Source organism: Myotis daubentonii, chromosome 4 (genome assembly GCF_963259705.1).
Source record: "Myotis daubentonii chromosome 4, mMyoDau2.1, whole genome shotgun sequence".
Classification (NCBI taxonomy): domain Eukaryota; kingdom Metazoa; phylum Chordata; class Mammalia; order Chiroptera; family Vespertilionidae; genus Myotis; species Myotis daubentonii.
The window spans coordinates 49,893,686-49,917,667 of record NC_081843.1 but is presented as its reverse complement, the minus strand read 5'-3'; the positions used below and the strand labels follow the sequence as shown (position 1 = coordinate 49,917,667).

At 40.3% G+C, this 23,982-nt stretch overlaps 2 protein-coding genes across 11 annotated transcripts in view; one reads left to right on the top strand and one right to left on the bottom strand.

Moving 5' to 3' along the window:
* Positions 1-266: 266 nt before the first annotated feature.
* The window catches only part of SRP19 (signal recognition particle 19), a 34,893-nt gene continuing 11,177 nt past the window's right edge, over positions 267-23,982 (top strand). Inside the window, exons 1-5 of one of the 9 annotated variants that reach the window (XM_059693904.1) lie at positions 316-513; positions 4,387-4,458; positions 4,550-4,661; positions 5,373-5,454; positions 7,531-9,526. In XM_059693904.1, coding sequence (XP_059549887.1) covers positions 473-513; positions 4,387-4,458; positions 4,550-4,661; positions 5,373-5,454; positions 7,531-7,664 — 441 coding nt within the window. In that variant the 5' untranslated portion in view covers positions 316-472 and the 3' untranslated portion in view covers positions 7,665-9,526. The other 8 variants (XM_059693903.1, XM_059693905.1, XM_059693907.1 and 5 more) reach the window with 8 other exon arrangements.
* The window catches only part of REEP5 (receptor accessory protein 5), a 40,692-nt gene continuing 31,983 nt past the window's right edge, over positions 15,274-23,982 (bottom strand). The window contains exons 4-6 of one of the 2 annotated variants that reach the window (XR_009452603.1): positions 22,705-22,873; positions 17,320-17,502; positions 15,274-15,424 (exon numbers count right to left, since the gene is read on the bottom strand). Coding sequence is in view for 1 of the 2 variants with exons in the window: in XM_059693902.1 (XP_059549885.1) it covers positions 17,453-17,502; positions 22,705-22,873 (219 nt within the window). In the remaining variant the exon portion in view is untranslated. Of the gene's footprint in view, positions 17,503-22,704; positions 22,874-23,982 lie in introns of both variants that reach the window. The other variant, XM_059693902.1, reaches the window with a different exon arrangement.

Below are 23,982 nucleotides of genomic sequence, written 5' to 3'. Positions count from 1 at the left end.
TTTGCTTGTCCCACCACTATAAAAACCCACTTTGCCAAGCTGAAAGCAAGCTGCTAGGCCCAGAAGCGAATAAAGATAAAACATAAAGGGAATCTTCTTGCCCGCTCCAACAACCAACTTCGAACTACACAGGTTACCGCAGTGCAGAGCCCCCAGCTATAGGCGAGTGTGGCCAGCACTCAGCGCGGAATTCCATTTTAGCGACGGCGCATGCGCCCAAAACGACTCGCTTTGACGACACAGGGGAAAGAATTAGTGGCGTTGGCGGATGCTATCGCGAGAGGATAGGGCCAAATGCCACGTCTGGAGCTAGGACTCTGGCGCCGAGCGACAGGTGCCAGAACAAACGGACAGGGAAAGGCCGGGGACGCGAAGGCGTTCCGGGGGGCAGGACTTCCGCCGGAAATGGGGTGGTCTGGGAAATCTCAGAGCGGAGTTCCGGCGGGTCTCACCCCAGTGGGCACGGGCGGAGATGGCTTGCGCCGCGGCGCGGTCCCCGGCCGACCAGGACAGGTGGGTCCTGAGGCAGGGAGGGGCTTGCTGCGAGCCCGCGGGGCTTGCGCCGCTTCCCAGCCCCGGGAAAGGCTCGCGGGGAGGCTCTGAGCTGCTCTCCGGCGCTCGTTTCTCCTGGAGGGCCCAGCCCCGGCTCTTCGCAGGGTCCCTGAAATGCCGACTTTAGGTAGCTCAGTGATCACCTGGTTTACCCGTCCGCGAGCGACGCCGAGCACCGTGGGCGCTCCGTGCACATGACGTTACGTAACAGACACAAAGGGAGAAGTCTGTTTTTTCCTATTGTGGCGTTCAGGAAAGCCCGTTTGAGTTCTTTAGGTTAATACCTCTGACGCCGTACTTTCTAGACGCGAGAGAGGCGCCCCCCCTCCCCCCAGGACCTTTTGGCAGGTACCCGTATCTAACTGAGCAGTTAAGACAACGTGTTTTTTTTTATTTTGTTTTTTCCCCACTGGGGGATTGAGCCTGAAATCTCGGCACATGCCCTGATGACGGAATGATAATTTTTTTAAAATATATTTTATTGATTTTTTACAGAGAGGAAGGGAGAGGGATAGAGAGTTAGAAACATGATGAGAGAGAAACATCGATCAGCTCCCTCCAGCACACCTCCCACTGGGGATGTGCCCGCAACCGAGGCACATGCCCTTGACCGGAATCGAACCCGGGACCCTTCAGTCCATAGGCCGGCGCTCAATCCACTGAGCCAAACCGGTTAGGGCAAGACAACGTTTTTTAAAAAATATTCTCTAGCAAGTGGGTGGTTGGGTTGTTTTTTTTCCCATTTAAGGCAGTGAGTTAAAGTTTACTTTTTAAGTAAGTTAAGTGAAAGGTAGACAAAATATAAAGAAAAAAACATGCGACTTACAGTGTAGGGGTACTGGCTGTCACGATAAGGAGTGAGTGAATGGGCGAAGTTTTGGAAATACTGCTCTAGTGATACCAGCTGCGTTTTTCCTGTGGCAGGTTTATTTGTATATACCCTGCCTATTTAAATAACAAGAAGACCATCGCGGAGGGCAGGCGAATCCCCGTGAGTAAGGTAAGCAGGCCGGCGCCTTGGCCGTGAGGGGAGGCTTTACTCTTAGGGTCACCGAGGTTTCTTTGACTTGACTGCATTTGGGAAACAGCGGCCAAGGACTGGGTGCATTCCTCAGAAAGGCACGAGGTCATAGCTGTAGGAGGTGTTTTTTTTAATGATTGTTCATGAGCCTGTGTTGGAAAGAGGAAGGGGCCCTGGCCGGTGCGGCTCAGTTGATGGCGCGTCATCCCGTGCACCCGGAGGTTGCTGGTGGATCTGTTCGCTCTCACATCGGTGTTTCTCCCTCTCAAAGAATCTATTTTTTTTTTTTTTAACACTAGAAAGACTGAAATTTAGTATATACCTATATTGCCCAAAAGCAGTCAAAATGACTGCATTGTGAAAGAATAATATCGGAGCACTTATGTTCCTTAGCTTTTCCAATAACTCACTTCTATTCGACATTTCTTTCATGAATTTAGGGCGCAAAAGAAATAAAATAAACAACTTATTAGAACAAGTATCACTGCATAAAGATTCGAATAACAAGTACTAGTTTAGCTTATTGAGCAACTGCAACTTATCAAGTATCGACAATTTATCATGTACTTGTATGTTATCATGTGACGGTAATCGAAAAAAAAAAAAGAAAACTGTTATTTCAATACAGAGCCGACCTGGTCATATAAGAAATTTACTCAATTCAATAATAAGAGTCATAATTTCCCCAAGCAGTCAAAATGACTGCTTTTGGGCAATATAGGTATAACACATATAATATATACTGGAAATGAAGGAGGGGGAGGTAACTACAATTATTAATAAACGCATTCATATGTTGTAAAAAAAAGTCACAAAATTCTAAGACATTGTGTCCTTATATACAGAATTGTTTTTCTAATTGAAATTAAAAAACAGTCAAAATGACTTCCTTGGGCAATCTAGTGTTAAGGAGGCGGGGAGAGGTGTAGGATTTGCAGTTTTCATTTAATCTTCCCCCTAATAAAGGAAACCAAAATTATGTCACTGCACAATGAAATGCCCAGAATGCAGTTGAGTTTTTAAAGAAGACTTGCAGAAAATTCAGACGCGTTGAGTTTTATAGTTTTATGTCAGTTACCTTTTGTGAGATGGGTAAAGTTACTTTAAAAATAACTTGGCATTAGGAAAGTGCCTGATGCCGAGTGAAGGGACTTTGTTGATGCCTTTCATTTTCAAAATTGATGTCATTTTATTTTTTAAGAATCCCATTTTGTAATCTAACAACAGAACAGAGTTAAGGTAACTTGGTCTCAAGCATTGACTTTGTTATTTTATCTCTCTCATTTTCTGCTGAAATGTGTAAAAGAAAGTCTATTTTGCTGCCTCTGGGTGAGAGAGAAGACATCAGAGCATTGGTTCAGAATGATGCCTGACTCCCTGTAACGCCGCTGGTAGCAAGCTGTCAGACAATGGAGAGTGATTAAATTGTTGTTAACTTTATCGATAGATAGCAAGCATACATACAGAAACATGCAGAAATCTTAAGTGTCTTAATTTTCACAAAATGAGTGCACATGGGTAATCAGCACCCTAATTTAAAAGAAGAAAACAGCCCTGACCGGTTTGGCTCAGTGGATAGAGCATCGGCCTGCGGACTGAAGGGTCCCAGGTTCGATTCCGGTCAAGGGCATGTACCTTGGTTGTGGGCATGTCCCCAGTAGGGGGTGTGCAGGAGGCACTGATCGATGATGTTTCTCTCTCATCGATGTTTCTAACTCTCTGTCACTCTCCCTTCCTCTCTGTGAAAAATCAATAAAATATATATTAAAAATAATAAAAGAAGAAACATTACCAGCACCCAGGAAGATTCCTTTATGTCCCCTCCCAGTCACTGTCCTCTTCGTATATACTCATATACAAGGATAACCACTGCCGGCTTCCATCACCATAGATTACTTTTGCTTGTTTTTGAATTTTATTTAAAATGCATTATACACTGTACTTTTACATCTGTTTTTCACCGAACTTTAAGCTTATGAGATTTATCCACATTTTTGAGTGAAGTTTCTCATTGCTCTGTAATAGCGTTTCTCAACAGCAGCACCATTGACATTTTGAGCCAGATAATTCTTTGTTGTGAGGCTATCCTGTGTATTTTAAGTTGTTTAGCAGCATCTTTGGCCTCTACCCACTAGATGCCAGTGCCCTACGCCATCATAGTTGTGACATTCAAAAATGTCTCCAAACGTTGGGTGGAGAGGAGGAGGGGCAAAATCACCTTAATGAAAACCACTGCTATGTAGTATTGCATTGTGTGAATATACCATAGTCTACTGTCAATGGATAACTAGGTTGTTTGTAGTTTGGGGCTATTGTAAATAGAGCTGCTGTGAACATTCTTGAGTTTGTCTTTAGTGGACATAGTTTTGCATTTTTTAAAAATATATATTTAGAAGTGCAATTGCATGACCATAATGAATGCATACATTTGGCTTTAATAGATACAACCAAATAATTTTCTAAAGTGGCTGTATCTGTAATAATTGTTTAACTAGTATTCACTGAGCACCTACTATGCTCCAAGTATCATGCCAGATGTTGGGGAATGTACTGATGAACAAAATAGTCCTTCTACTTGTGAAATGTATGTTCTGTTGGAAGGGAGATGAACAAAACAAGAATGAATCAGTATTATTCCAGGGATTTTTTTTTTTTTAATTTTTAAAATTATAGTGGAAATGGCTAGACCTAGTAGAAAAGGAAACCTTGGGTTTGATACATGTTTTGATCATAGTATTTGAAATGATTTACACAACAGTATTGTAGTACCTACTTAAAGCTAAGCTGTTTAGTGTTTTTTTTAAACTGTTCAGGCTGTTGAAAATCCTACAGCTACAGAGATTCAAGATGTGTGCTCAGCAGTTGGACTTAATGCATTTCTTGAGGTATGATATGGTCCTTTCTTCACTATTTTCCATACTCATCTCATTGATATAACAATTTCCTTAAACAAAGCCTGTTTTCCTTTTATATTAGAAAAACAAAATGTACTCCAGAGAATGGAATCGTGATGCTCAGTACAGGGGCAGAGTCCGGGTTCAACTCAAACAGGAAGATGGCAGCCTCTGTCTTATACAATTCCCATCACGTAAGCTTTTTTAAATGAATGAATAAAATTTGGGGATAGGTTACTCATTCCTCTTCTCTGCAAAAAAGTTTCTGATCTTTTGAAAGGTAAAAATAATGTGTGTTCTCCAGATTAATTTAGAGAAAGGACTACCACTGATGGAGGTGTAAAACAGTGCTTCTAACTTTTTTGGTGGGCTGGGGTACATTTTTTTGTTTTATTTTTTTATCTTTATTGTTGAGAGTATTACAGATGTCTCTCCCCTTTTTACTCTCATTGCCGCCCTCTACCCAGTTCCCGCCCTACCTCTGGTCTTCACCATCCTATTGTCTGTGTCCATGGGTTATGCATATAAGTATATAAAATCTCTTCCCATCTGCACCCTCTCCTCCCCCCACTCAGATTCATCAGTCTGTTGCATGCTTCCATGCCTATGGACTTATTTTGTGGGTCAATTTATTTTGTTTATGACATTCCACATATGAGTGAGATCATGTGATACTTGTCTTTCTCCGAATGGCTTATTTCACTTAGCATAATACTCTCCAGGTTTATCCATGCTGTCTCAAAGAGTAAGAAATCATTTTAATTTATTATATATGTAAATTATAAGTTATTGTTTTCAGAGAGGAAGGGGGAGGAGAGAGAAACATCAATGATGAGAGAGAATCATTGATTGACGCCTCCTAGCAACCCAGGCATGTGCCCTGACCGTGATTTTTTGGTTCATAGATCAACGCTCAACCACTGAGCCACACCAGCCATGCAAGAGATCCTTCTTTTCTACAGCTGCATAGTGTTCCATTGTGTAGATGTACCTACCACAACTTTTTTACCCACTTATCTACTGGTGGGCACTTGAGCTGTTTACAAATCTTAGCTATTTTAAATAATGCTGCTATGAACATAGGAGTGCATATATCCTTTCTGATTGGTGTTTTGGGGCTCTTGGGATATATTCCTAGAAGTGGGCCACTGGGTCAAATGGCAGTTCACTTTCATTTTTTAAGGAAACTCCATACTGTTTTCCACAGTGGCTGCACTGGTTCTAAACTTCTTTAAGGTTAAGGACCTATTTGATAATGTGATGAAACTTACTAATGGTTTCCTCCAAAAATACTGTTTTGTGAACATTTTATAAACCTCTGAAAATCCATCATTGCTCCTAGGTTAAGAGTGTAAAATTATTAAATTGTCAGATGTTAATTGCCATTTCAGATCCTAGAGATCTTGAGGTCTGCTTATAATTTCTATCATTAATAAATCTAAAAAGCCATATTAGTGAAAAAAAGCAAGAGACAATAGTACCACTTAGGTAAATTTAAAAACAAAGTAAGAAAATACTTGGTCTTAATATAGTAGTTAACCTAATGGCAAAAGCAAGGCAAGGGGTAGGGAGTTGGCACAGGGGGTTGTGGTCAGAGAAGACCGTAGCATTATCCCTAGTGTTTTATTTCTTTTTATTTGTAATTTCTTAATTTATTGGGGTGAACACTGGTTAACAAAATTGAACAGGTTTCAGGTGAACAATTCCACAGTATATCATTTGTACACTATATTGTGTGTGTTCACCACCCCAAGACAAATCTTCTTCCATCAGCGTTTATCCCCTAGTGTTTTATTTCTTAAAAAAAAATAACCAAATAAAACTAGACATCAGTATTCCAAAATATTAACTCTGGGTATTGGGGAGAAGAGTATCTATTTATATGTTACTCTTTTCTGAATTTTTTTATTTCTAAAAAATATATTTTAATTTTCTTAATTGAGTTTTATTTTGACACAATAACCCCAAACTGACAACTTGTTTTTAGTTGAATTAAAATAGATCGGGTTAAGGCTAGGGGACTGTCTAGGGCGGGGGGATAAAAAAAAAAAAAAAAAAATAGATCGGGTTACGCCAAAACCGGTTTGGCTCAGTGGATAGAGCGTCGGCCTGTGGACTGAAGGGTCCCAGGTTCGATTCCGGTCAAGGGCATGTACCTGGGTTGTGGGCACATCCCCAGTGGGAGATGTGCAGGAGGCAGCTGATTGATGTTTCTCTCTCATCGATGTTTCTAACTATCTCTCTCCCTTCCTCTCTGTAAAAAATCAATAAAATATATATTTTTTTAAAAAAATAGATCGGGTTTCTAGGTATTTCTGAAAACGTTAAGATTCTGACTGAGGAGTGACAGATTGAGTATATTTCAGTGGTTTTTTCTTTTCTTGTTCTATTTGACATCTTTCTATACTATCTCTTAAAAGTCAAAAAGACCAAAAAAATAAATAACCACATACAAACTTTTGATTTAAAAATTATAGTTGAATAGATGTTGCTTCCTGTTTCTACTAAGAAAACAGTTATAAAGTAAAAAGAAAAAGCTAAAGTCTTGATGTGTTGCAGTAAGGACAGCAGCTATTGGAGCTGGAGGAGGTGGTTGGTGCACAAAGCAGGGGTGCATGTATTCATAAATCATCTGAGCATATGAGTAACATCTTTTGTAACTTAATGGCTTTGCATTTTTATTGTAAGACAAAGGCACTGTGTTTCCATGGCTTAAAAGTTATAATGATATGCTGTTTCCAATTTCTTATGTTTAGAAAAGTTCTCCTTGGATTTTCAAGTTAATTACCAGGACCAGGACCCAAATTTTTGTTTCACACTTAGTGTTTTAAATTTTGATTGTGTTATTTTGAATATTTCAGCATTGTTCTCAATACTTTCACCACCAAAGGCCCCCACTTGAACTAGTCATTGTCTTTATAGTCATTTATTTTTTTTCTTTTGAAATCCTTCTCATTTTCTTGATGTGGTGTGATGATTTCTTGAACTTCATGGTATTCAAGTTAATGACCTTTTACATCTTATTTCTCAGATTATACACTAACCCTAATTTCTGGTTCCTAGGTAAGTCAGTAATGTTGTATGCAGCGGAAATGATTCCTAAACTAAAAACAAGGACACAAAAAACAGGAGGTAGTGACCAAACTCTTCAGCAAGGAGAGGGAAGTAAAAAAGGGAAAGGAAAGAAGAAGAAGTGACCTGGCAAGACAATCAAGTCTGACATACTACTGTAAGAGTCGTGGATGGAGGTTTCTGATTTGTATCTGAGAGAAACTGAAGCTTTTTGTTTGTATCATTTAACTGAACTATGAACATTTGTGCCTCCCAGCTTTAGCATGAGAGTTGACAATGAAATAAATTTACATCAGAAGTTTGCGTCGAGCTCTTACGCAGTATTAAAGAAAATTTTTTTTGCCTTTCAGTGCAGTTTTTGTGGAAGAAAGAAGCTTATTTTTAAATGGACAATGGCCTCTACCATAAGTTACTTGAAATCCTGTATCTGTGCTCTATGTAAACATATTCAGACAAATGAGTTTAATAAGATTTGAAACATATTGTTCACCTTTTAAGCTAATGAAATAAAATTCAAAACTGACTGTGTAGCTTTTGCTTATGAACTAATCAATGCCAGTGGAAGAGATAATTTAAAAGGATGAAATGGGGCCCTAACCGGTTTGGCTCAGTGGATTGAGCATCGGCCTGGGGACTGAGGGGTCCCAGGTTCGATTCCGGTCAAGGGCATGTACCTTGGTTGCGGGCACATCCCCAGTAGGGAGTGTGCAGGAGGCAGCTGATCGATGTTTCTTTCTCATCGATGTTTCTAACTCTCTATCCCTCTCTCTTCCTCTCTGTAAAAAATCAATAAAATATATTTATAAAAAAATAAAATAAAATTTAAAAAAAAAATAAAAGGATGAAATGGGAAGCCTGACTGGTGTGGCTTAGTGGTTGAATGTTGACCTATGAACCAGGAGGCCACAGTTTGATTCCTGGTCAGGACACATACCTGGATTGCAGGCTTGATCCCCAGTGTGGGTCATATAGGAGGCAGTCAGTCAATGATTCTCATCAGTGATATTTCTATCTCCTTCTCCCTTCCTCTCTAAAATCAATAAAAATACATTTTAGAAATAATAATAATAAAAAAAAGAATAAAATGGGTAGTGGATGTTTAGTATGACCCTGAAAGTAGAAGAAAGTAGTTAAATCCTCTTGGAGATCTATGAACAGCCAGTCTAGAACATATTCTTTTTTTTTTTTTTAATTGATTTTCTTTTTAGAGAGGAGGAAGGGAAAGAGAAATATTGATGTGACAAACATCGATCTGCCGCCTCCTGCATGCACCCCGATTGGGGATTTAACCCACGAGACCTAGGTGTGTGCCCTGACCAGGAATCGATCACACAGCCTTTTGGTGTATGGGATGATGCTCCAACCAACTGAGCCACCCAGCCAGGGCTAGATCATATTCTTTTAATTAGCTATTGTAATTGAGTAGTTCAGTTACTAGTTTTTGACATGGAAAGTCCTGGAGTTTAAGCTTTAGATTTGCTTATTTTGTAGGCTTAAGGACATTGTTTCATTGGAGTTCTAAAATTACCTCTGATTTAGCACCTTGAATCACAACTTGTTCAATAAATTAAATTGGATTGCTGATTCTACCTTTATTGAAAAGCAGTGTCTGAAAGTGGGAATTTTTTGCAAAATTGAAGAGAATCCCTATCTACCCATATGTTTTTGTTCACTGAGAGTCTCTTGGGCAACTGCCTTCTCTGACTCCCTATGCTTCTGGTAGGGTTGTTGGTCATGCGCTGCGTATCAGCTTCAGTCAGTGATGGCCACATATACAACTGTGATCCTGTAAGATTATAATGAAGCTAAAACATTCCTATCCCCTAGTAACATCGTAGCCATTGTAAATTGGGAGCACAGCATGCATTACTTGTGTTTATGTTGATGCTGACGTAAACAAACTTCCACTGCCAGTCACATAAAAGTATTGCACATACAATTATATACAGTACATAATACTTGATAATAAATGACTGTTTCTGGTTTATGTATTTACTATACCAAACTTTATTACTATTTTAGAATGTACTCTCTACTTATAGAAAAAGTTCGCTATAAAACCATTTGCCATGTTATACCATCAGCAGCCTCACATCTTGTGCTTACTGTTTCTCTTAATTACATCATTTGTCTTATACTTAATTTTGTTCATCTCATGTTGTTTTATACATTTAGTGTAGCCTAAGGGCACAGTGTTTTTAAAATCTACAGTAGTATATAGTCCTGTCCTAGGCCTTCATATTCACTCATACTTATGGCTCACCAGAGCAACTTTCAGTCCTACAAGCTCCATTCATGGTAAGTGCCCTATACAGGTGTACCCTTTTTTAAGCTTTTATACCATACTTTTACTACGCCTTTTTATATGTTTAGGTGTGCTTACTTAGATAAACAAATATTTCACCATTGTGTTACGCTCACCTACAGTGTTCAGTACCAGTACAATAACATACTGTACAGGTTTGTAGCCTAGGAACAGTAGACTATACTATATAACCTAGGTGTGTATTCTCATGGTTGCACATGTCCATCCAGCTGCAAGGCAGGCTGGGAAAGTGGATATATGGTTTTTTCAGTCCTAATAGAGGTAGCCAAGAAGAAAGTAGTTGAGAATGGATATCGGGGCAGTTAAAAGATTTGTCACAGAAAGATGACTGGAGCCCTAGCCAGTTTTCTCAGTGGTTAGAGTGTCGGCCTGTGGACTGAAGGGTCCCAGGTTTGATTCCAGTCAAGGGCACATGCCCAGGTTGTGGGCTCCATCCCCAGTGGGGAGCGTGCAGGAGGCAGCCAATCAGAGATTCTCATCATTGATGTTACTATCTATCCCTCTCTGAAATCAATCAAAATATATATAGATATTTCTTAAATATATTTTATTGATTTTTTTACAGAGAGGAAAGGAGAGGGATAGAGAGTTAGAAACATCGATGAGAGAGAAACATCGATCAGCTGCCTCCTGCACACCCCCGACTGGGGATGTGCCCGCAACCAAGGTACATGCCCTTGACCGGAATCGAACCTGGGACCTTTGAGTCTGCAGGCTGACGCTCTATCCACTGAGCCAAACCAGTTAGGGCCAAAATATATTTTTAAAAAATATATATATTTTTAAAAAGATGAGTTTAAAATTGTTTTGGCAAGAAGTATTGTCAGAAAGGTCTCAGAACTATTGCTGTAACATTGTATTGCTCTTTCTTATTGCAATGAATGCACAATTGAACTTTTCTTTGCCAATCAAGTGAAAAAATGGAATCTTCTCTAATGAGCAAGATTGTGCATTTATTCATATGTTGAAATACCAAATATTTATTTCAATGAATTAATGTTCACATCCTTTGCCTACTTTTAAAGACTTTATTGTTATCAATATTATACCTGTACATAATTTAAAGAGCCAGCTAGTTTTAATAGTTTCAATTTTAGATATTAATTTCCATCTTAGGAGGATTTAGGTTTTTCTTCCTTTACCCCCACCACATGCATGTCTGCTTCCTATCTTCCCTCCTATCAATTACCAATATATTTCACAATTTTAGTCACTATTCATGGCTTACATTATTATCATATATTCCATTTGTAGCTGAGCCGTGTATCAGCAACACTGGCCTCCCCTGGGAGCTTTTGAAAATGTGGACTCTGGCTCCAGCCTGGAATTCAAATACATTTTAATAAGATCCCCCAATAGTTCCTGTGCACATTTAAGATTTTGGTTTTTTAAAAATGACTTATTTCTTAATTTACTATATAAAAATATGGAAATTTAGATATAGAAAGCTAGTGCCTAGCTTTTATCACTATCCCCACACACACATACGCTAAGCTACTATATGTTTATATACCTAGCACACATTAAGTTTAAGAAACACGTATGCGATGGGTATTTTTGTTTTCTGGGCTTATGTTTTTCTTGGAGCTATTATTTTTATTGTATATTTGCTTGATTTTCTGAATATCACAACCACAAATTATCAGTGTCAAAATGTCCTTTCAAAAAGTTTGTTCAAAACAGCTAGTTTATTCATTTCAGAAAGTTTGTTCAAATCAGGTAGTTTATTATTTTCATTTTTTTTATCATTTATTTTTAAAAAAGGAAGGGAGAGGCGGAGCGAGATTGAAACATCAATGATGAGAGAGAATCATTGATTGTCCGCCTCCTGCACACCCCCTACTGGGGATTGAGCCCACAACTTGGGCATGTGCCCTTGACCAGAATTGAACCCGGGACCCTTCAGTCCACAGGCGGACACTCTATCCACTGAACCAAACTGGCTTGGGCTTAATTTCATCTTTGTAAAGAAATCTCTTCTGGAGCCTTTTACCTGGCTCTACTCTTACTGGTCACCCGAGGCCTAGTGCACAGCTTCACTCTGGGTTCCCTTCACCATCAGCGGAGTGTGACTGTTGCTTTGCTGTTTGGGATTTCCTGTACTAGTGCATCCTGTGTATTCTTCTTTCTTAGGTTGCTTGTATTGTCTAACTCACCTTAGATCTTCCTGGGGAAAATGCATGTCTGGAAGTGTCATTCTACCTTCCCACTGTTGGGCTGGGTATAGAATTAGCCTTGGAAATCATCTTATTTCAGAAGTTCGAGGGCATTATTTCATGATCTGACTTCTGTTACAGTTGAAGGGAAATCTAAACCATTCTAGTTCATGTGGTCTCTTGTAACCACATTAGCCTGTTGAAACCTGAAACATCTCGCTGTTCGGAAATAGTGTGCTTCCTTTGGGGTGGGTTTTTTTGCCCATTGAGCTGGGTACTAAATGGGCCCTTTCAATCGGGAACCTTGTGTTCTCAAGTTCTGGGAAATTTTCTTGAAAATTTCATTGATGATTTTCCTTCCCTTTCTGATCTTTGTTGGACTCCTCTGATTTGAATATTGGACATGATGGACTAGTCCTCATTTTCTTTTTCTTTTCATTTCTTTGCCTTTATGTTCTATTTCCTAGAATTCCTCAGCTTTATCTTTCAACCTTTCTATTGAATTTTTTTCACTTTTCTTGTGTTTTTAACTTGTCTAGGCTCCTGTCATCTGAATGTTTCCTTTTTTTTAGCATTGTTTTTTATGGATATAATTTCTTATTTCTCAGAGTATGATTTACATTCTTTTCTAATTTTTTTCTTCTGTTTTTATTTTGATCCCTGTCGTGTTAAGTGGCTTGCTTTAGATTGGTGGGGGTTTTTTTCAGAGTGAAAGATAAAAAAGCTGATTGGAAGTTGAGCACACAAGAGCTGGTGTATCGCGTTCACTAAAGGGGTATCTGGCTGAGGTGTTTTTCTCTTAAGCTGATCCGCTTCCCCAGAGAGGAGTCTACTGAGATCCTTCCTGGGAGCCTAGTGGGAGGAGCTGGGGTGGGGAAATGGGTCTCAGCTTTTAGTCACCCAATCCTGTTTTTAACTCAACTTCTGTCCCTCAGCTCTGCCTGTGTTCCAAAGATCCTCTTACTGTGTGGAGAAGATACACCTCTAGTCTTTTACTTGAATAGGGATAGGGTAGTTTTTCACTAACCCTCCTTATTTTAGTTCCCTCCCAACATTAAGATTTCTCTTTACATTTATTTTTATATTGTGTGTGACTTCTTAATGAAATTTCTGTATCCAGAGAGAGACTAGGTAGGGTAGGCAGCATAATGCCCCTCCCCTCAAAAGCCTGTGATTATGTTACTTCACATAGCAAAGGAGACTTTGCAGATGTAATTAAGGAGCTGGAGAGAGTACAGGCATATTTCAGAGATATTGTGGGTTCAGTTACAGACCTTCATAATAAAGCAAGTATCACAATAAAGCGAGTTGTAATCTTTTTGCTGGTGGAGGGTCTTGCCTTCATTTTGTAAAAAACAGACCTGTGAAGCGCAATAAAACAAGGAAAGCCTGTAGCCTGGGCTGTCCAGGTGGGCCCAATGTAATCACAAGCACTCAGCCGAGAAACGCAGGCAGTCTTGAAGCTGAAAAAAGCAAGTAAAGGGATTTTCCAGTGTCCAGAAGGAATGCAGTCCTGCCAAGCCATTTTGGATGTCTGACTTCCAGAACAGTAAGCTAATGCATTCCAGTTGTTTTAAGCCAATATATGTGTGGTAATATGTTTCAGCAGTGTAGACAAAAGGGACCACATGCTGACTCAGGGAAGACTTGTGTGGCGGCCCTGTAAACTCCTGAGACCTAGTTACCATAAGGATGGTCTGAAGTTAAAACTTTTTAACTAAAAGCAGTTTATGGCAGGTAGTCATGTCCTAGGCTAGATTCGTCCCTGGCAAAAGTCAATCTTTACCTCAACTAAGCCTGTCTGTTGTCTATAATAATGTAACATTGGAATGTCAGGGTAACTTGTAACTTCCCTTTCTCCAGACGCCTCAGGGCACAACCAGTGCACCAGGGCACCTGGACAGAGACCACAAATTCTCTCATTATTATCATGTTAATCGTTGACTGTTAACTATCCTGTACCTTTCTATATCATTTTACTTTTTATCCAATCCCAGAGGTCCACTCCCCTCCACCCCTGCTTTGCTTTCTCTGGCTACATATTAGAATCACCTGCAGACTTTTGGAAGCATACTGGCACCTGGGACTGTCGGTTTCTGATAATGGCATCCCATACCAATATTTTTAGAAAACTCATTGATTGTAATGTGCAGCCAGATCTGAAAACCTCTGTAAAGATAACATTTACCTAACAGTATAGTTTTATCTTAAAATGTGATTCCTGGACCATCACCACCTGGGAACTTGTTGAAAATTTAAACTGTTCAGCCCTGCCCCAGACCTACTGAGTTAGACATGTTGGGGGTGGGGCCAGCTACCTGTGTTTTAACAACCGGCCCCCCAATTCTGGTGCACACTGAAGTCTTGAGAACCACTGTCTAACCCAGCCGTGGGCAAACTACGGCCCGCCGGCCGGATTCGGCCCGTTTGAAATGAATAAAACTAAAAAAAAAACAAAAACCGTACCCTTTTATGTAATGATGTCTACTTTGAATTTATATTAGTTCACACAAACACTCCATCCATGCTTTTGTTCCGGCCCTCCGGTCCAGTTTAAGAACCCATTGTGGCCCTCGAGTCAAAAAGTTTGCCCACCCCTGGACTCTAACCAAAGAACCACCTTATCACTCCTAATTTCTGAAATGTGTGTTATATAGAGATGTTATAAGAATATTGTGGTAAGCAGCCAGGAAAACTTTTAGTTAAGGTCATTCTCAAATATATTTACTTTCCTGCCATACTGTATAGAACTATAATATTTGATGGCTAAGGATCTGAATCGTATATTATTCTAAACACAGATTGTTTGCAGACACAGACACGTAAAGGCAGATGTAGGAGACAAAGCTAACACACCCTCCAGCAGTAGGTATTTTTTTTTTTTTAAATCCTCAAGTTCTAAGTAGCAAAGTACAGAATAATTTGGAGGCACATAGCAATGTTTACTTCATCAAAGTATGTACAATATACCAACATGGCATGAGATGTGTGTAATGCAATAGGTGAGTAGAAAGTGGTTTAGATTTCTTTTAAATCTAGTACGAATTATTGATAGAAACCTTTTTGGTTGGTATGTTTTCTTTAGGGAAAGTCTAACTGACGAGTAGTAATCACCAGGGGAAAAGCACAGGCAGGTAAGGAATAGGATTAATAAACAGCAGTGTTTAGGGTTCATTTATCAGTATTCAGGTTTTGCATAAATTAGTCTAGATTTTTTTTTAAGGCCCTACAAAATAAAATGAAATGTAACAGTTCAGTGAGACAATGGAATTTTATTTACATCCATATCCATTCAATAGATCACATCTTCAGGACAGGCAGTAACGTAGTGAAAGGCTATGCTCATTTTCTTCAGGCTGTGGGCAGAGACTCTCCAGAGTAGCAGTAATTGTTGATCTGAAACCTTTCAAGTAGAGAAAGAATTGCTGTAGGGATTCTATAACTTTATAATCCCCCCAAATGCCACTCATGTACAAATAAATGCTTGTCTTCTAGCTAGACACAGGCTCAATTAGTTTTTCAAATACTCTAGCATGGCAGTACATTACTTGGGAAATCAAAGCTGAAACAGAATTGTTCAACTCAAAACTCCTCCTGTCTTTCACTACGAAAAACAGTAACAAATTTCTTCCATAATACACTGTGGGAGAAAGTTATCAAGACAAAAATCTGCATTCAGAATGTTTTTTCTTATTATATTTCTTAAACTGACATTAGCCTATAAGTAGCTTAAGCAATAGTAACTTTTATGCCTCCCATCTTGCCTGAAAATATATATACTCATAATCTGTATGTTCTGTAAGCTAGAGGTTGCTAATTTTCATTCTTTTGCACCAAGAAAGACATACTTTTTTTTTATAGGTAAAGAGATTTAAATATTAAATCTAAGGCTTGACTTTCTCCAAATAATAGTTTTTTGCTTTCTAAGTTTTTTAAGGTACATGTAACAAGATGCCTTATGATTTAATTTTCCCCAGAAAAAAATGCCCTAATCCATAATGTTTGGGTGATACTGTCTCTTATTTTTGATATCTTTAATATTTTTTACATCATGAGACATCATTATGACTTTATCTAATTGTTATTGAAATGAGAACTATCTTTATTTGCCTTAAAAAACATTTTACAGGCTGGATATTTCACCCTGGTAGTTTGGTTATACTCTTCAGTCAGTTTAGTCTGATCCAGAAGTTCCTTGTAGTATGGCTGGTGAAAAGCTCAGTTTCTCTAGCCCAGACAAGCTGCCATAGTCTCTGTAAGCTACTTGGCTGATCAAACTATGGAGACACTGATTTCAACTTTTTGTTCTAAAACTATGTAGTTATATGCAATGTGTTAAAACAAAGCATAAAGATGAAGGCATTTAAACATATTACAAATGACCCTGACTTGCAGACTAGGGAGGCCTCATGTGTTTGACTTTAAAGGCCCGAGAAAGAAGGTGAAGGCAGTTAGACTTAACCACTGCCAACTAGACTACAGGTTATACCAAACTTCCTTTCTGTTTCCCAGAACTGCTCTTAGAGCCTGTGTCATCATTAGCATGTACTGCTAGCTAATGATATAAACAAGAACATATATGTAATCAGAGGCAGGCAAGTCTCCGGGGAGTCCTTCAAATGGTTAAAAAAAAAAAAAAAAGACTCAAGACTATACCAACATGTCAGCACTGAAGGTGAAACCAGGGATGATTTCCATTTTAGCATCTCAAAAACAGACAAATCTAAAGCTTATCAGCAGATTATCAACAGGCCACAAGACAGTATTACTGGTTCTATAGGGAAGTGGGAGCTGCAGATCACTGATGTGTGTACATTTATTTCCCCATTGAGCAGCACAGTGGCTGCTTTACAAAGCTGTTCCAGTATTCTGCTGCTGCATTAGGAAAACAACAGGCCAACCTCCATTCAACCTCATTTATCACTTAAATCCCTTCAGCAGATCACACCAGCACAACAGAACCTCCAGCTTTTGGCAGGTGCTCAAGAGCATCACACATGTTACAGTCAGCACATTTCCCTACATATACACAACTACATTCAAAACATTTAATACAAAATTGTACATTACATGAAGTAGAACCTTAAAGAGTACAGAGAAAATGCATGCAGAGAGAGCCCATTGAAGTACAAAGCCCGTGGGATATATAATTTTAAGTTTATGTTCCCTGCAGGATGGTAACACATTCCCTATCCAGAGGCAAAATATAGTTTCCGAAGTTGGATACTGCCCATTGCATTACATTTACATTAAAATGCTCCCTATGTATTTAGACAGTAAAAGCAAAAAAATACTTACACACATTCCATTTTTTAACATATCAAAAATGTTTCCAAGGCAACATTAAAATGATTATACCACAGTCCCCAACACAACATCAAGCTCCAATAGGAAGGCGCAGAGGGCAGGAGGGTTTCATCCTGTGGGTGGTTTAGGTGCTCTTCTTTTCATCACCCAGTAAGTTCACGGCAGCTTTCTTGGCTGTCAGGAGGAAAGGACATTGTGTCAAAGCTCTTTGCAATGCAGGCTCTGTGCGTAACGTAGCTACTGGGTAACAACTGGGATGACTCATGTTCAGATGAGAACACACTGAGGTTTGTGGCCAGGGCTAAAATAAGTTTCCAGGAAATGGACAAGAAACTACTTCACGGCACAAATTCTGAGCACTTGAGCAAAGTACTTGAAGAGCATCTAGCCTGGCCCCCTGGTAGTGGAGTGTCACCTAAGCCCATTGTCCTGTAAGCATTACAAGCTGCAGAGATTCCCTGTATGGTGTTCCTCTGTACAATCAAGAAATTCTCGTTTGTGTAGGGATGCTCACCTGTACAATGTCACTATGTCTCAATGAGATGACAAATAGGTCATCCACCTATTCTGTAGTGACAGAAGTCAGAGAAAGTCATCATTCCCAGAACCCAGACATGATGGCCTATTTATACACATTTATATTCTCTCACAGTGCCACCATTTCTTCCTATGATGGGAAGAGCGTGCTACAAGTCTTTTGAGTTGGAGGCAAAAAAGTACATTCATTAAGAAAATAATCGTGCCCTGGCCAGAGTGGCTCAATTGGTTGGAGTATCATCCTGTACACCAAAAGGTCATAGGCTTGATCCCCTGATCAGGGTGCATACAGGAGACAAATGATCGATGTTTCTCACATTGATGTTTCTCTCTCCCCTTCTCCCGCTCTCTAAAATCAATAAAAACATATCCTCTGGTGAGGATTAATATCTACAAAAATAAAAGTATAATATACTAATGAGACCAAACAGCCAAACGACCTTCCAGATGACCTTCCAGACGAAGCCAGGCTGTGAGGGCTGAGCCCCTTGCATGAATTTCGTGCATCGGGCCTCTAGTATATATACAGTTGTCCATCTGTGGGAGACTAAGCCTTCCTAACTACCAGTAACTTGGAATGTGCTGTGAGAATTAGTGTGGTGTGTGAGATGGAGGAGGGGGGCATTTCTGGAAGCCTCCAGGGCCTCCTGAGATTCCACAGCTGCAGCTGTTGTTGATGGAGCCTGAGTTCAGTGATCAGAGCCAAGTCCCTCCTTGTTCACCACCTGGCAGCTGCTCTCCATTCAGTTAAAACTGCTGAACAAAGTTAACAAATTGTTTGCAAAAATTTACTTCTGGATTCTCCAGAAGCTTTGAGAAAAGTCTAATATGTGACAGCATGTAAGTTTCTCCTCATTTTCATTCTCACTCCCCTGTTTAGGAATGTATCATACCACAGTAAAATTGGACTAAAATTGGATTTTAGAGTACTGCTCTCTAACAGAACCAAGAGGCTAAGAAATGTGGGCTAACTAGACAGAAATGACATCACCAGAGGCTGATGGCTAGACTGAGGATGAGGAGGAACAGGAAAGAACGTTCCTAAAAAGCAACTGGTGATTCCAAAGTGGGAGCATGTGAAAGTTACACGTTACACTTAAGGTTGTAGGAAAACGTATTCAAGTAGACTGGCGCTCTAGTTCAGACACGGGTTCAGAGGAGAGCTCGGTGAGGGAGGAATGAGGACACAGTGCTGGGGCATCAGTGCTGCTGAAGAGCTGTCTGGGTGGGATCTTCCTCCCGTGGTCAGGTGGCCCTCATCTCCCACTTTCTAATTATCATAGAGCTCGAACAACAACATTCCCTACTTCCATGTCCATTGCCCACTTTTCTCCAATTTCTGAAAACCCTTAATGTGCCCTCAGGAACTTAAGACTCATCAACAGCAAATCTCCTCTGTTTTCATCCATTTCTCCAAACATTTCCCTGACCACCTTGCTTTTACAGAAATATGTTGTCCTCTGAGGATGCCACTTTCTCATATGGTGGCTGTTTTTGTTTTTTTCTTCCATGACCCTAGTACCAAAGTGTGATCTTGGTTCTTCATGGCCACATTCAGAAGCTCATGCCATCAGATTTTATCTTCCACTAGCATTTCTTCTTCCAGTCACCTCTGACCCTTGGGCTATGCTGCCTTATTTAAGAATTTTGCTTCAGTTATCATTCTCTAATACCATTACTATTTGAATTATTAGTGATTTCAATATCCTTATAGATATACATGATCCTTCCACTATCCTTACCTCTTAGTTGCTCCCCTCCAATAACCTTTACCTCCTACCTACTTACCTAGTCTGCCTACCGCAGGCACTCACTCAGTATCTTTGTCACTACCAATAAATTCAGTCCTTCTATAATCTCAGTGTCAAGCACACCATGGCACTATCTCCTCCTACCATTGTAGCTCACTCCTTCTACTCTGCTGAGTCAGTTCTTCCTCCACCACCTGGTTTTCTCATTCATTGGTCTTTGCCTCTGTTCCTCACTTCGCTGCTCACCCAACTTAAATTCCATCAAATACTAGCCACTCCTTAGTCCCACTCTCACTTCATAGTTCTTAACAAAATTAACCTGGACACAGCTCTCCACCTATTCTGAATGTGGCTGGAGAAAAACACAGTCACACCAGTCTCACTTTAAATCCATGGACACAAATCTCAAGTGAGCCTTTAAAATTGCCTGGCAATCATGTGATACTGTTCTGGGCACTCCACTCCTCCCACTGTCTCAGAGCGGCCTGCAAATTAGAGCCACACTCACGGGTTAACGCGCCATCCCCAGCTGCTTTCACAGTACACAATGGGAGAGGTGAGTACCGGCAACACACACCTGATGGCCAGCAAAAATGAAAATATCTGGCCTTTCATACGAAAAGTTTGCTGGCCCTGGCCCTAGACAACTATTTCATACTTCTCTTTCCATTCCTTCCTTCTCTATCCCCTTTCACTTGACCTTTCCTTCCTATTTTACTGAAAAATTTGAAGCCATCAAAAAATTACTTCCATAAGTTCCCACCTCACCTACCAGCATTTCACCCATAAACCCTGACTTCCCTCCTGTTATTATCAACTGTCCCTGCTCCTACGACCAAGCCCTCTGTTTGTACACTAGATCCTATGCCCTCTGGTCTAGTCAAGGACAGACCACCTCTCACTGTGTCATCCTCTTGCTCTTTACGGGATCATGCCCATTAATTTTCAAACATACTTTGTTTCTTTTACCTTTAAGGAAAAGGGCGGGGGGAAATCCTCAGGACAGTTCCTTTTTCCAGTTATGTCCCAATTCTTCTGTTCCTTTGCAGGCAATTTCTCAAAACAGCTGTCTACATTCTCTCATGCTTTTCCTCCCATTTCTCTCAAATCCATTCCAATCTGGATATTGCTCCCACCACTACATAAATCTGTTTTGTCAAGATCACAGTGCCTTCCTCATTGCTAAATCCCATGCTCGGTTTTCAGTCCTTATCTGACTTGACCTGTCTGCAGCATGTGACACTATGGATCACTTCCTCCGCTTTGAAACAGTTTCTTCACTTGGCCCCAATGATATGTCTCGTGGTTTTCTTGCTACCTCAACTGGCCACTCCTTATCAGTCTGCTTGGCTGGTTGCTTCTCATCTTCTCAATCTCTAAACATTGGGGGCCTCAGAGCTCAGTCCTTGGGCCTCTTTTTCTAATCACATTCACCCCCTTAGTGACCTCATTCAGTCTCATGCTTACTACGTTGTCTATGTGCTGGTGACCCCCAACTTCATATCCTCAGCCCAGACATGTCTCCTGAACTCTTGATGTCTATATCCAACTTGCTATTTGACTGCTCCATGTAGGGTACCTAACAGATGTCTCAAAGTCATGTCCAGAACTGAATTCCTTATTTCCCCCTCAACTTATCACACCCAGTCTTCCCCAGCTCAATGGCAATTATATCTTTCCACCATGTGTTCGGACTAAAAAGCTTGGCCTCATCCTTGCCTCCTCTCTCATACTCCGTAAGCCAGTCCTATTGGTTCTACATTCAAAATCTATCATGAATCCAAGGACTTATTTCCTACTGCTCCCATTATGAACCAAGCCACCAGCATCATCTCCAGCCAGATTACCACAATGACCTTTTAACTGGTCTCCTGATCTCTTCCCTGTCTCCCTTCAGTCTAATCTTAACACAGTGGCCAAAATGACCCTGTTCAAGCACAGGATGGATCGTGTTGCTCTTCTGTTCAAAATCCTCCAACCGCACCCCATCTCACCCAGAGGAAAAGCCAAAGCCTGTACAACAGCCTACCAAGCATTATGTGATCTGTCCTCTGCCATCCTCACTCTTTAACCTCTCTGAACTGTCTCCTACTCTCCTTCTAGGTCATTCTCTTCCGACTACCTGTTCACACCTCCAGGCTTTTGCATGTGCTGTTCTGAGCATTCTTCTCCATGGTTCCTTCCTTTACCACTTCCATGCCTGATTCAGTACAGCCTTATTGGTGAAGATTTCCTAAGTCACTCTCTTTAAAACTGCAACCTTTCCTTCAGCCCCTAGCACCCCCTGTCTTTTTATCTACTACAGTTATCACCTATTAACTATATCATATAATTTAGTTTTTAATTTAATTCTCTCAATAAGATTATAAATCTTCACGAGTTCAAGGAGTATGATATGGTTCACTAGTTCATCCCCGGGGCTATGAACATGCTTGGCATATATTAAACACCTCAATAAGTATCTACTGAAGGAATGAATCAGAGAGCTGAAAGAGGGCGTTCTCTGGGACCTGTAGCAAAAGCAATCTGAACAGCATAGTAAGCAGTTCCACCTAAAATGAATTAAAGAGATGTACTTGAATATAAATACATATGATTCTCTGAAATCTGTGCCCACCACAGAAAGTCATTTGTTCTGATACGCTGACTAAATGGTGGATTAACCGTGGCATGGAGGAAGAATCTTGGGAGAAGTAAAGGACAACAGGCAAAGTCTTGGTAGAGAAATCCCTCTAGGTCAGTGGTTCTCAACCTTGGCTGCACGTTAGAATCACCTGGGAATCTTTTTAAGATCCTGATTTCTGGGCCTCATCCTCCGGAAATTCTGTTTCTTTGTTACTAATGTTGTGGCCCCACCCCGTAACAAAGAAACAGAATTTCCGGAGGATGAGGCCCAGAAATCAGGATTTTAAAGATTCCCAGGTGATTCTAAGGTGCAGCCAAGATTGAGAACCACTGCTCTAGGTCATTCTCTTGGTATTTGGCTGGGGTAAGCTAACAGGACAAGAAGGCCATGAAGGTTATTGCTTGAGCCCAGTATATCACCTCCCCTCTCACATGCTGCCACCACACTGTCCCCGAGTCTTACCTTCTTTAGCGATGGCATCTGCAGTCTCTTTGGCTTTGTCCTTCAAGTCGTTCACCACATTGTCTACCTGGGACTCGTGCTTTAGGAAGATAGGACGGATGATGCGCTTGTAGAGCAGTTCCGCCCCGTTGGAAGGGCTCGGGGCCATGCACCACAACAGGAAGCCGCACTGCACACAATGAGAATCAGCATGGTAACAGGAGGGGAGTGGGCACCTGACAACACACTGCCCTCTGCTACGCCGGGGATGGCACTGCCTCTGCTACTTTCTCCAATAGCATTTCCAGAGTTTTCTGCAAGCTACAAGTGGGCTTTTCTGAGATGGAAAAATGTGACAGATAATGGGCTAGTGAGGAAAAGCTGAGACTGAAAAAGAAAGGTCAAACACATCAAGTCCAACAGCTTCACTTCCTTCCTAACGTGAACCATTTTTTAGTTACAAAAGCTTTTATTCATTATAATTCTTCAAAATCAATTTAAAAAACACATGTGGAAAAGCCCTGTAGGCTTATGTTGGTAAATTTGTCACATTTATTAATCCTGTTGGAGGAAAAATACCCTTGCCATTGTTGAAAACTTCCCAGAGTGGAATCTGTTTTTAGTAGATTTTAGCCTTCAAGCAATCTTTACAGTCAAGTGTATCTCTTCTTTTATTCTGAATGTAGATATTATTCCTAACTCTTTATGGTTCACTTTGCCATTAAGATAAAAAAAAAGAAATTGACAATATTTCTGCCCTAAAAACTTAAAAAACAACTGTCCAACTAAATTTATATCCAAAATAATTTTACTGTTTATTCAAATGATAAATAACAACTCAGTACTTTAAGCTGATCAAGCAGTTTATTCCTTTGTAAGATAATAAGCAAAAATGGAAATATCCACAGTGATATGCTCATTCCCTTAGAAAGTTTAATGAACTGCATACATACTGGGCTCTTTTCATTTAAGAGTCTAACACCCAGCATAGGTGACTATAAAAAACAGAACTCATTTCCTGAGGTTGCAGATTAGTATTTTTTACAACTTCTCCTTAATGTACTTACCCCTCAACTTCTCAGGCCACAAACTTAGCTCTTTAGCCTTAGACCTTGTTATTCCAAACCAAAGAATATCCTAATATATAAAAACCCAGGGTCCGTAACGACGGACCGAAGGCTCAACCAAACACCGGAAGTCAGTCCGGAAGTCAAGGGAGGCTGCGGATCAGGCCGGCAGAGAGAGGCAGGGTCTGATCCGCAGCCTCCATAGCAGCTGTTGATCAGCTGTTGCCTCTCT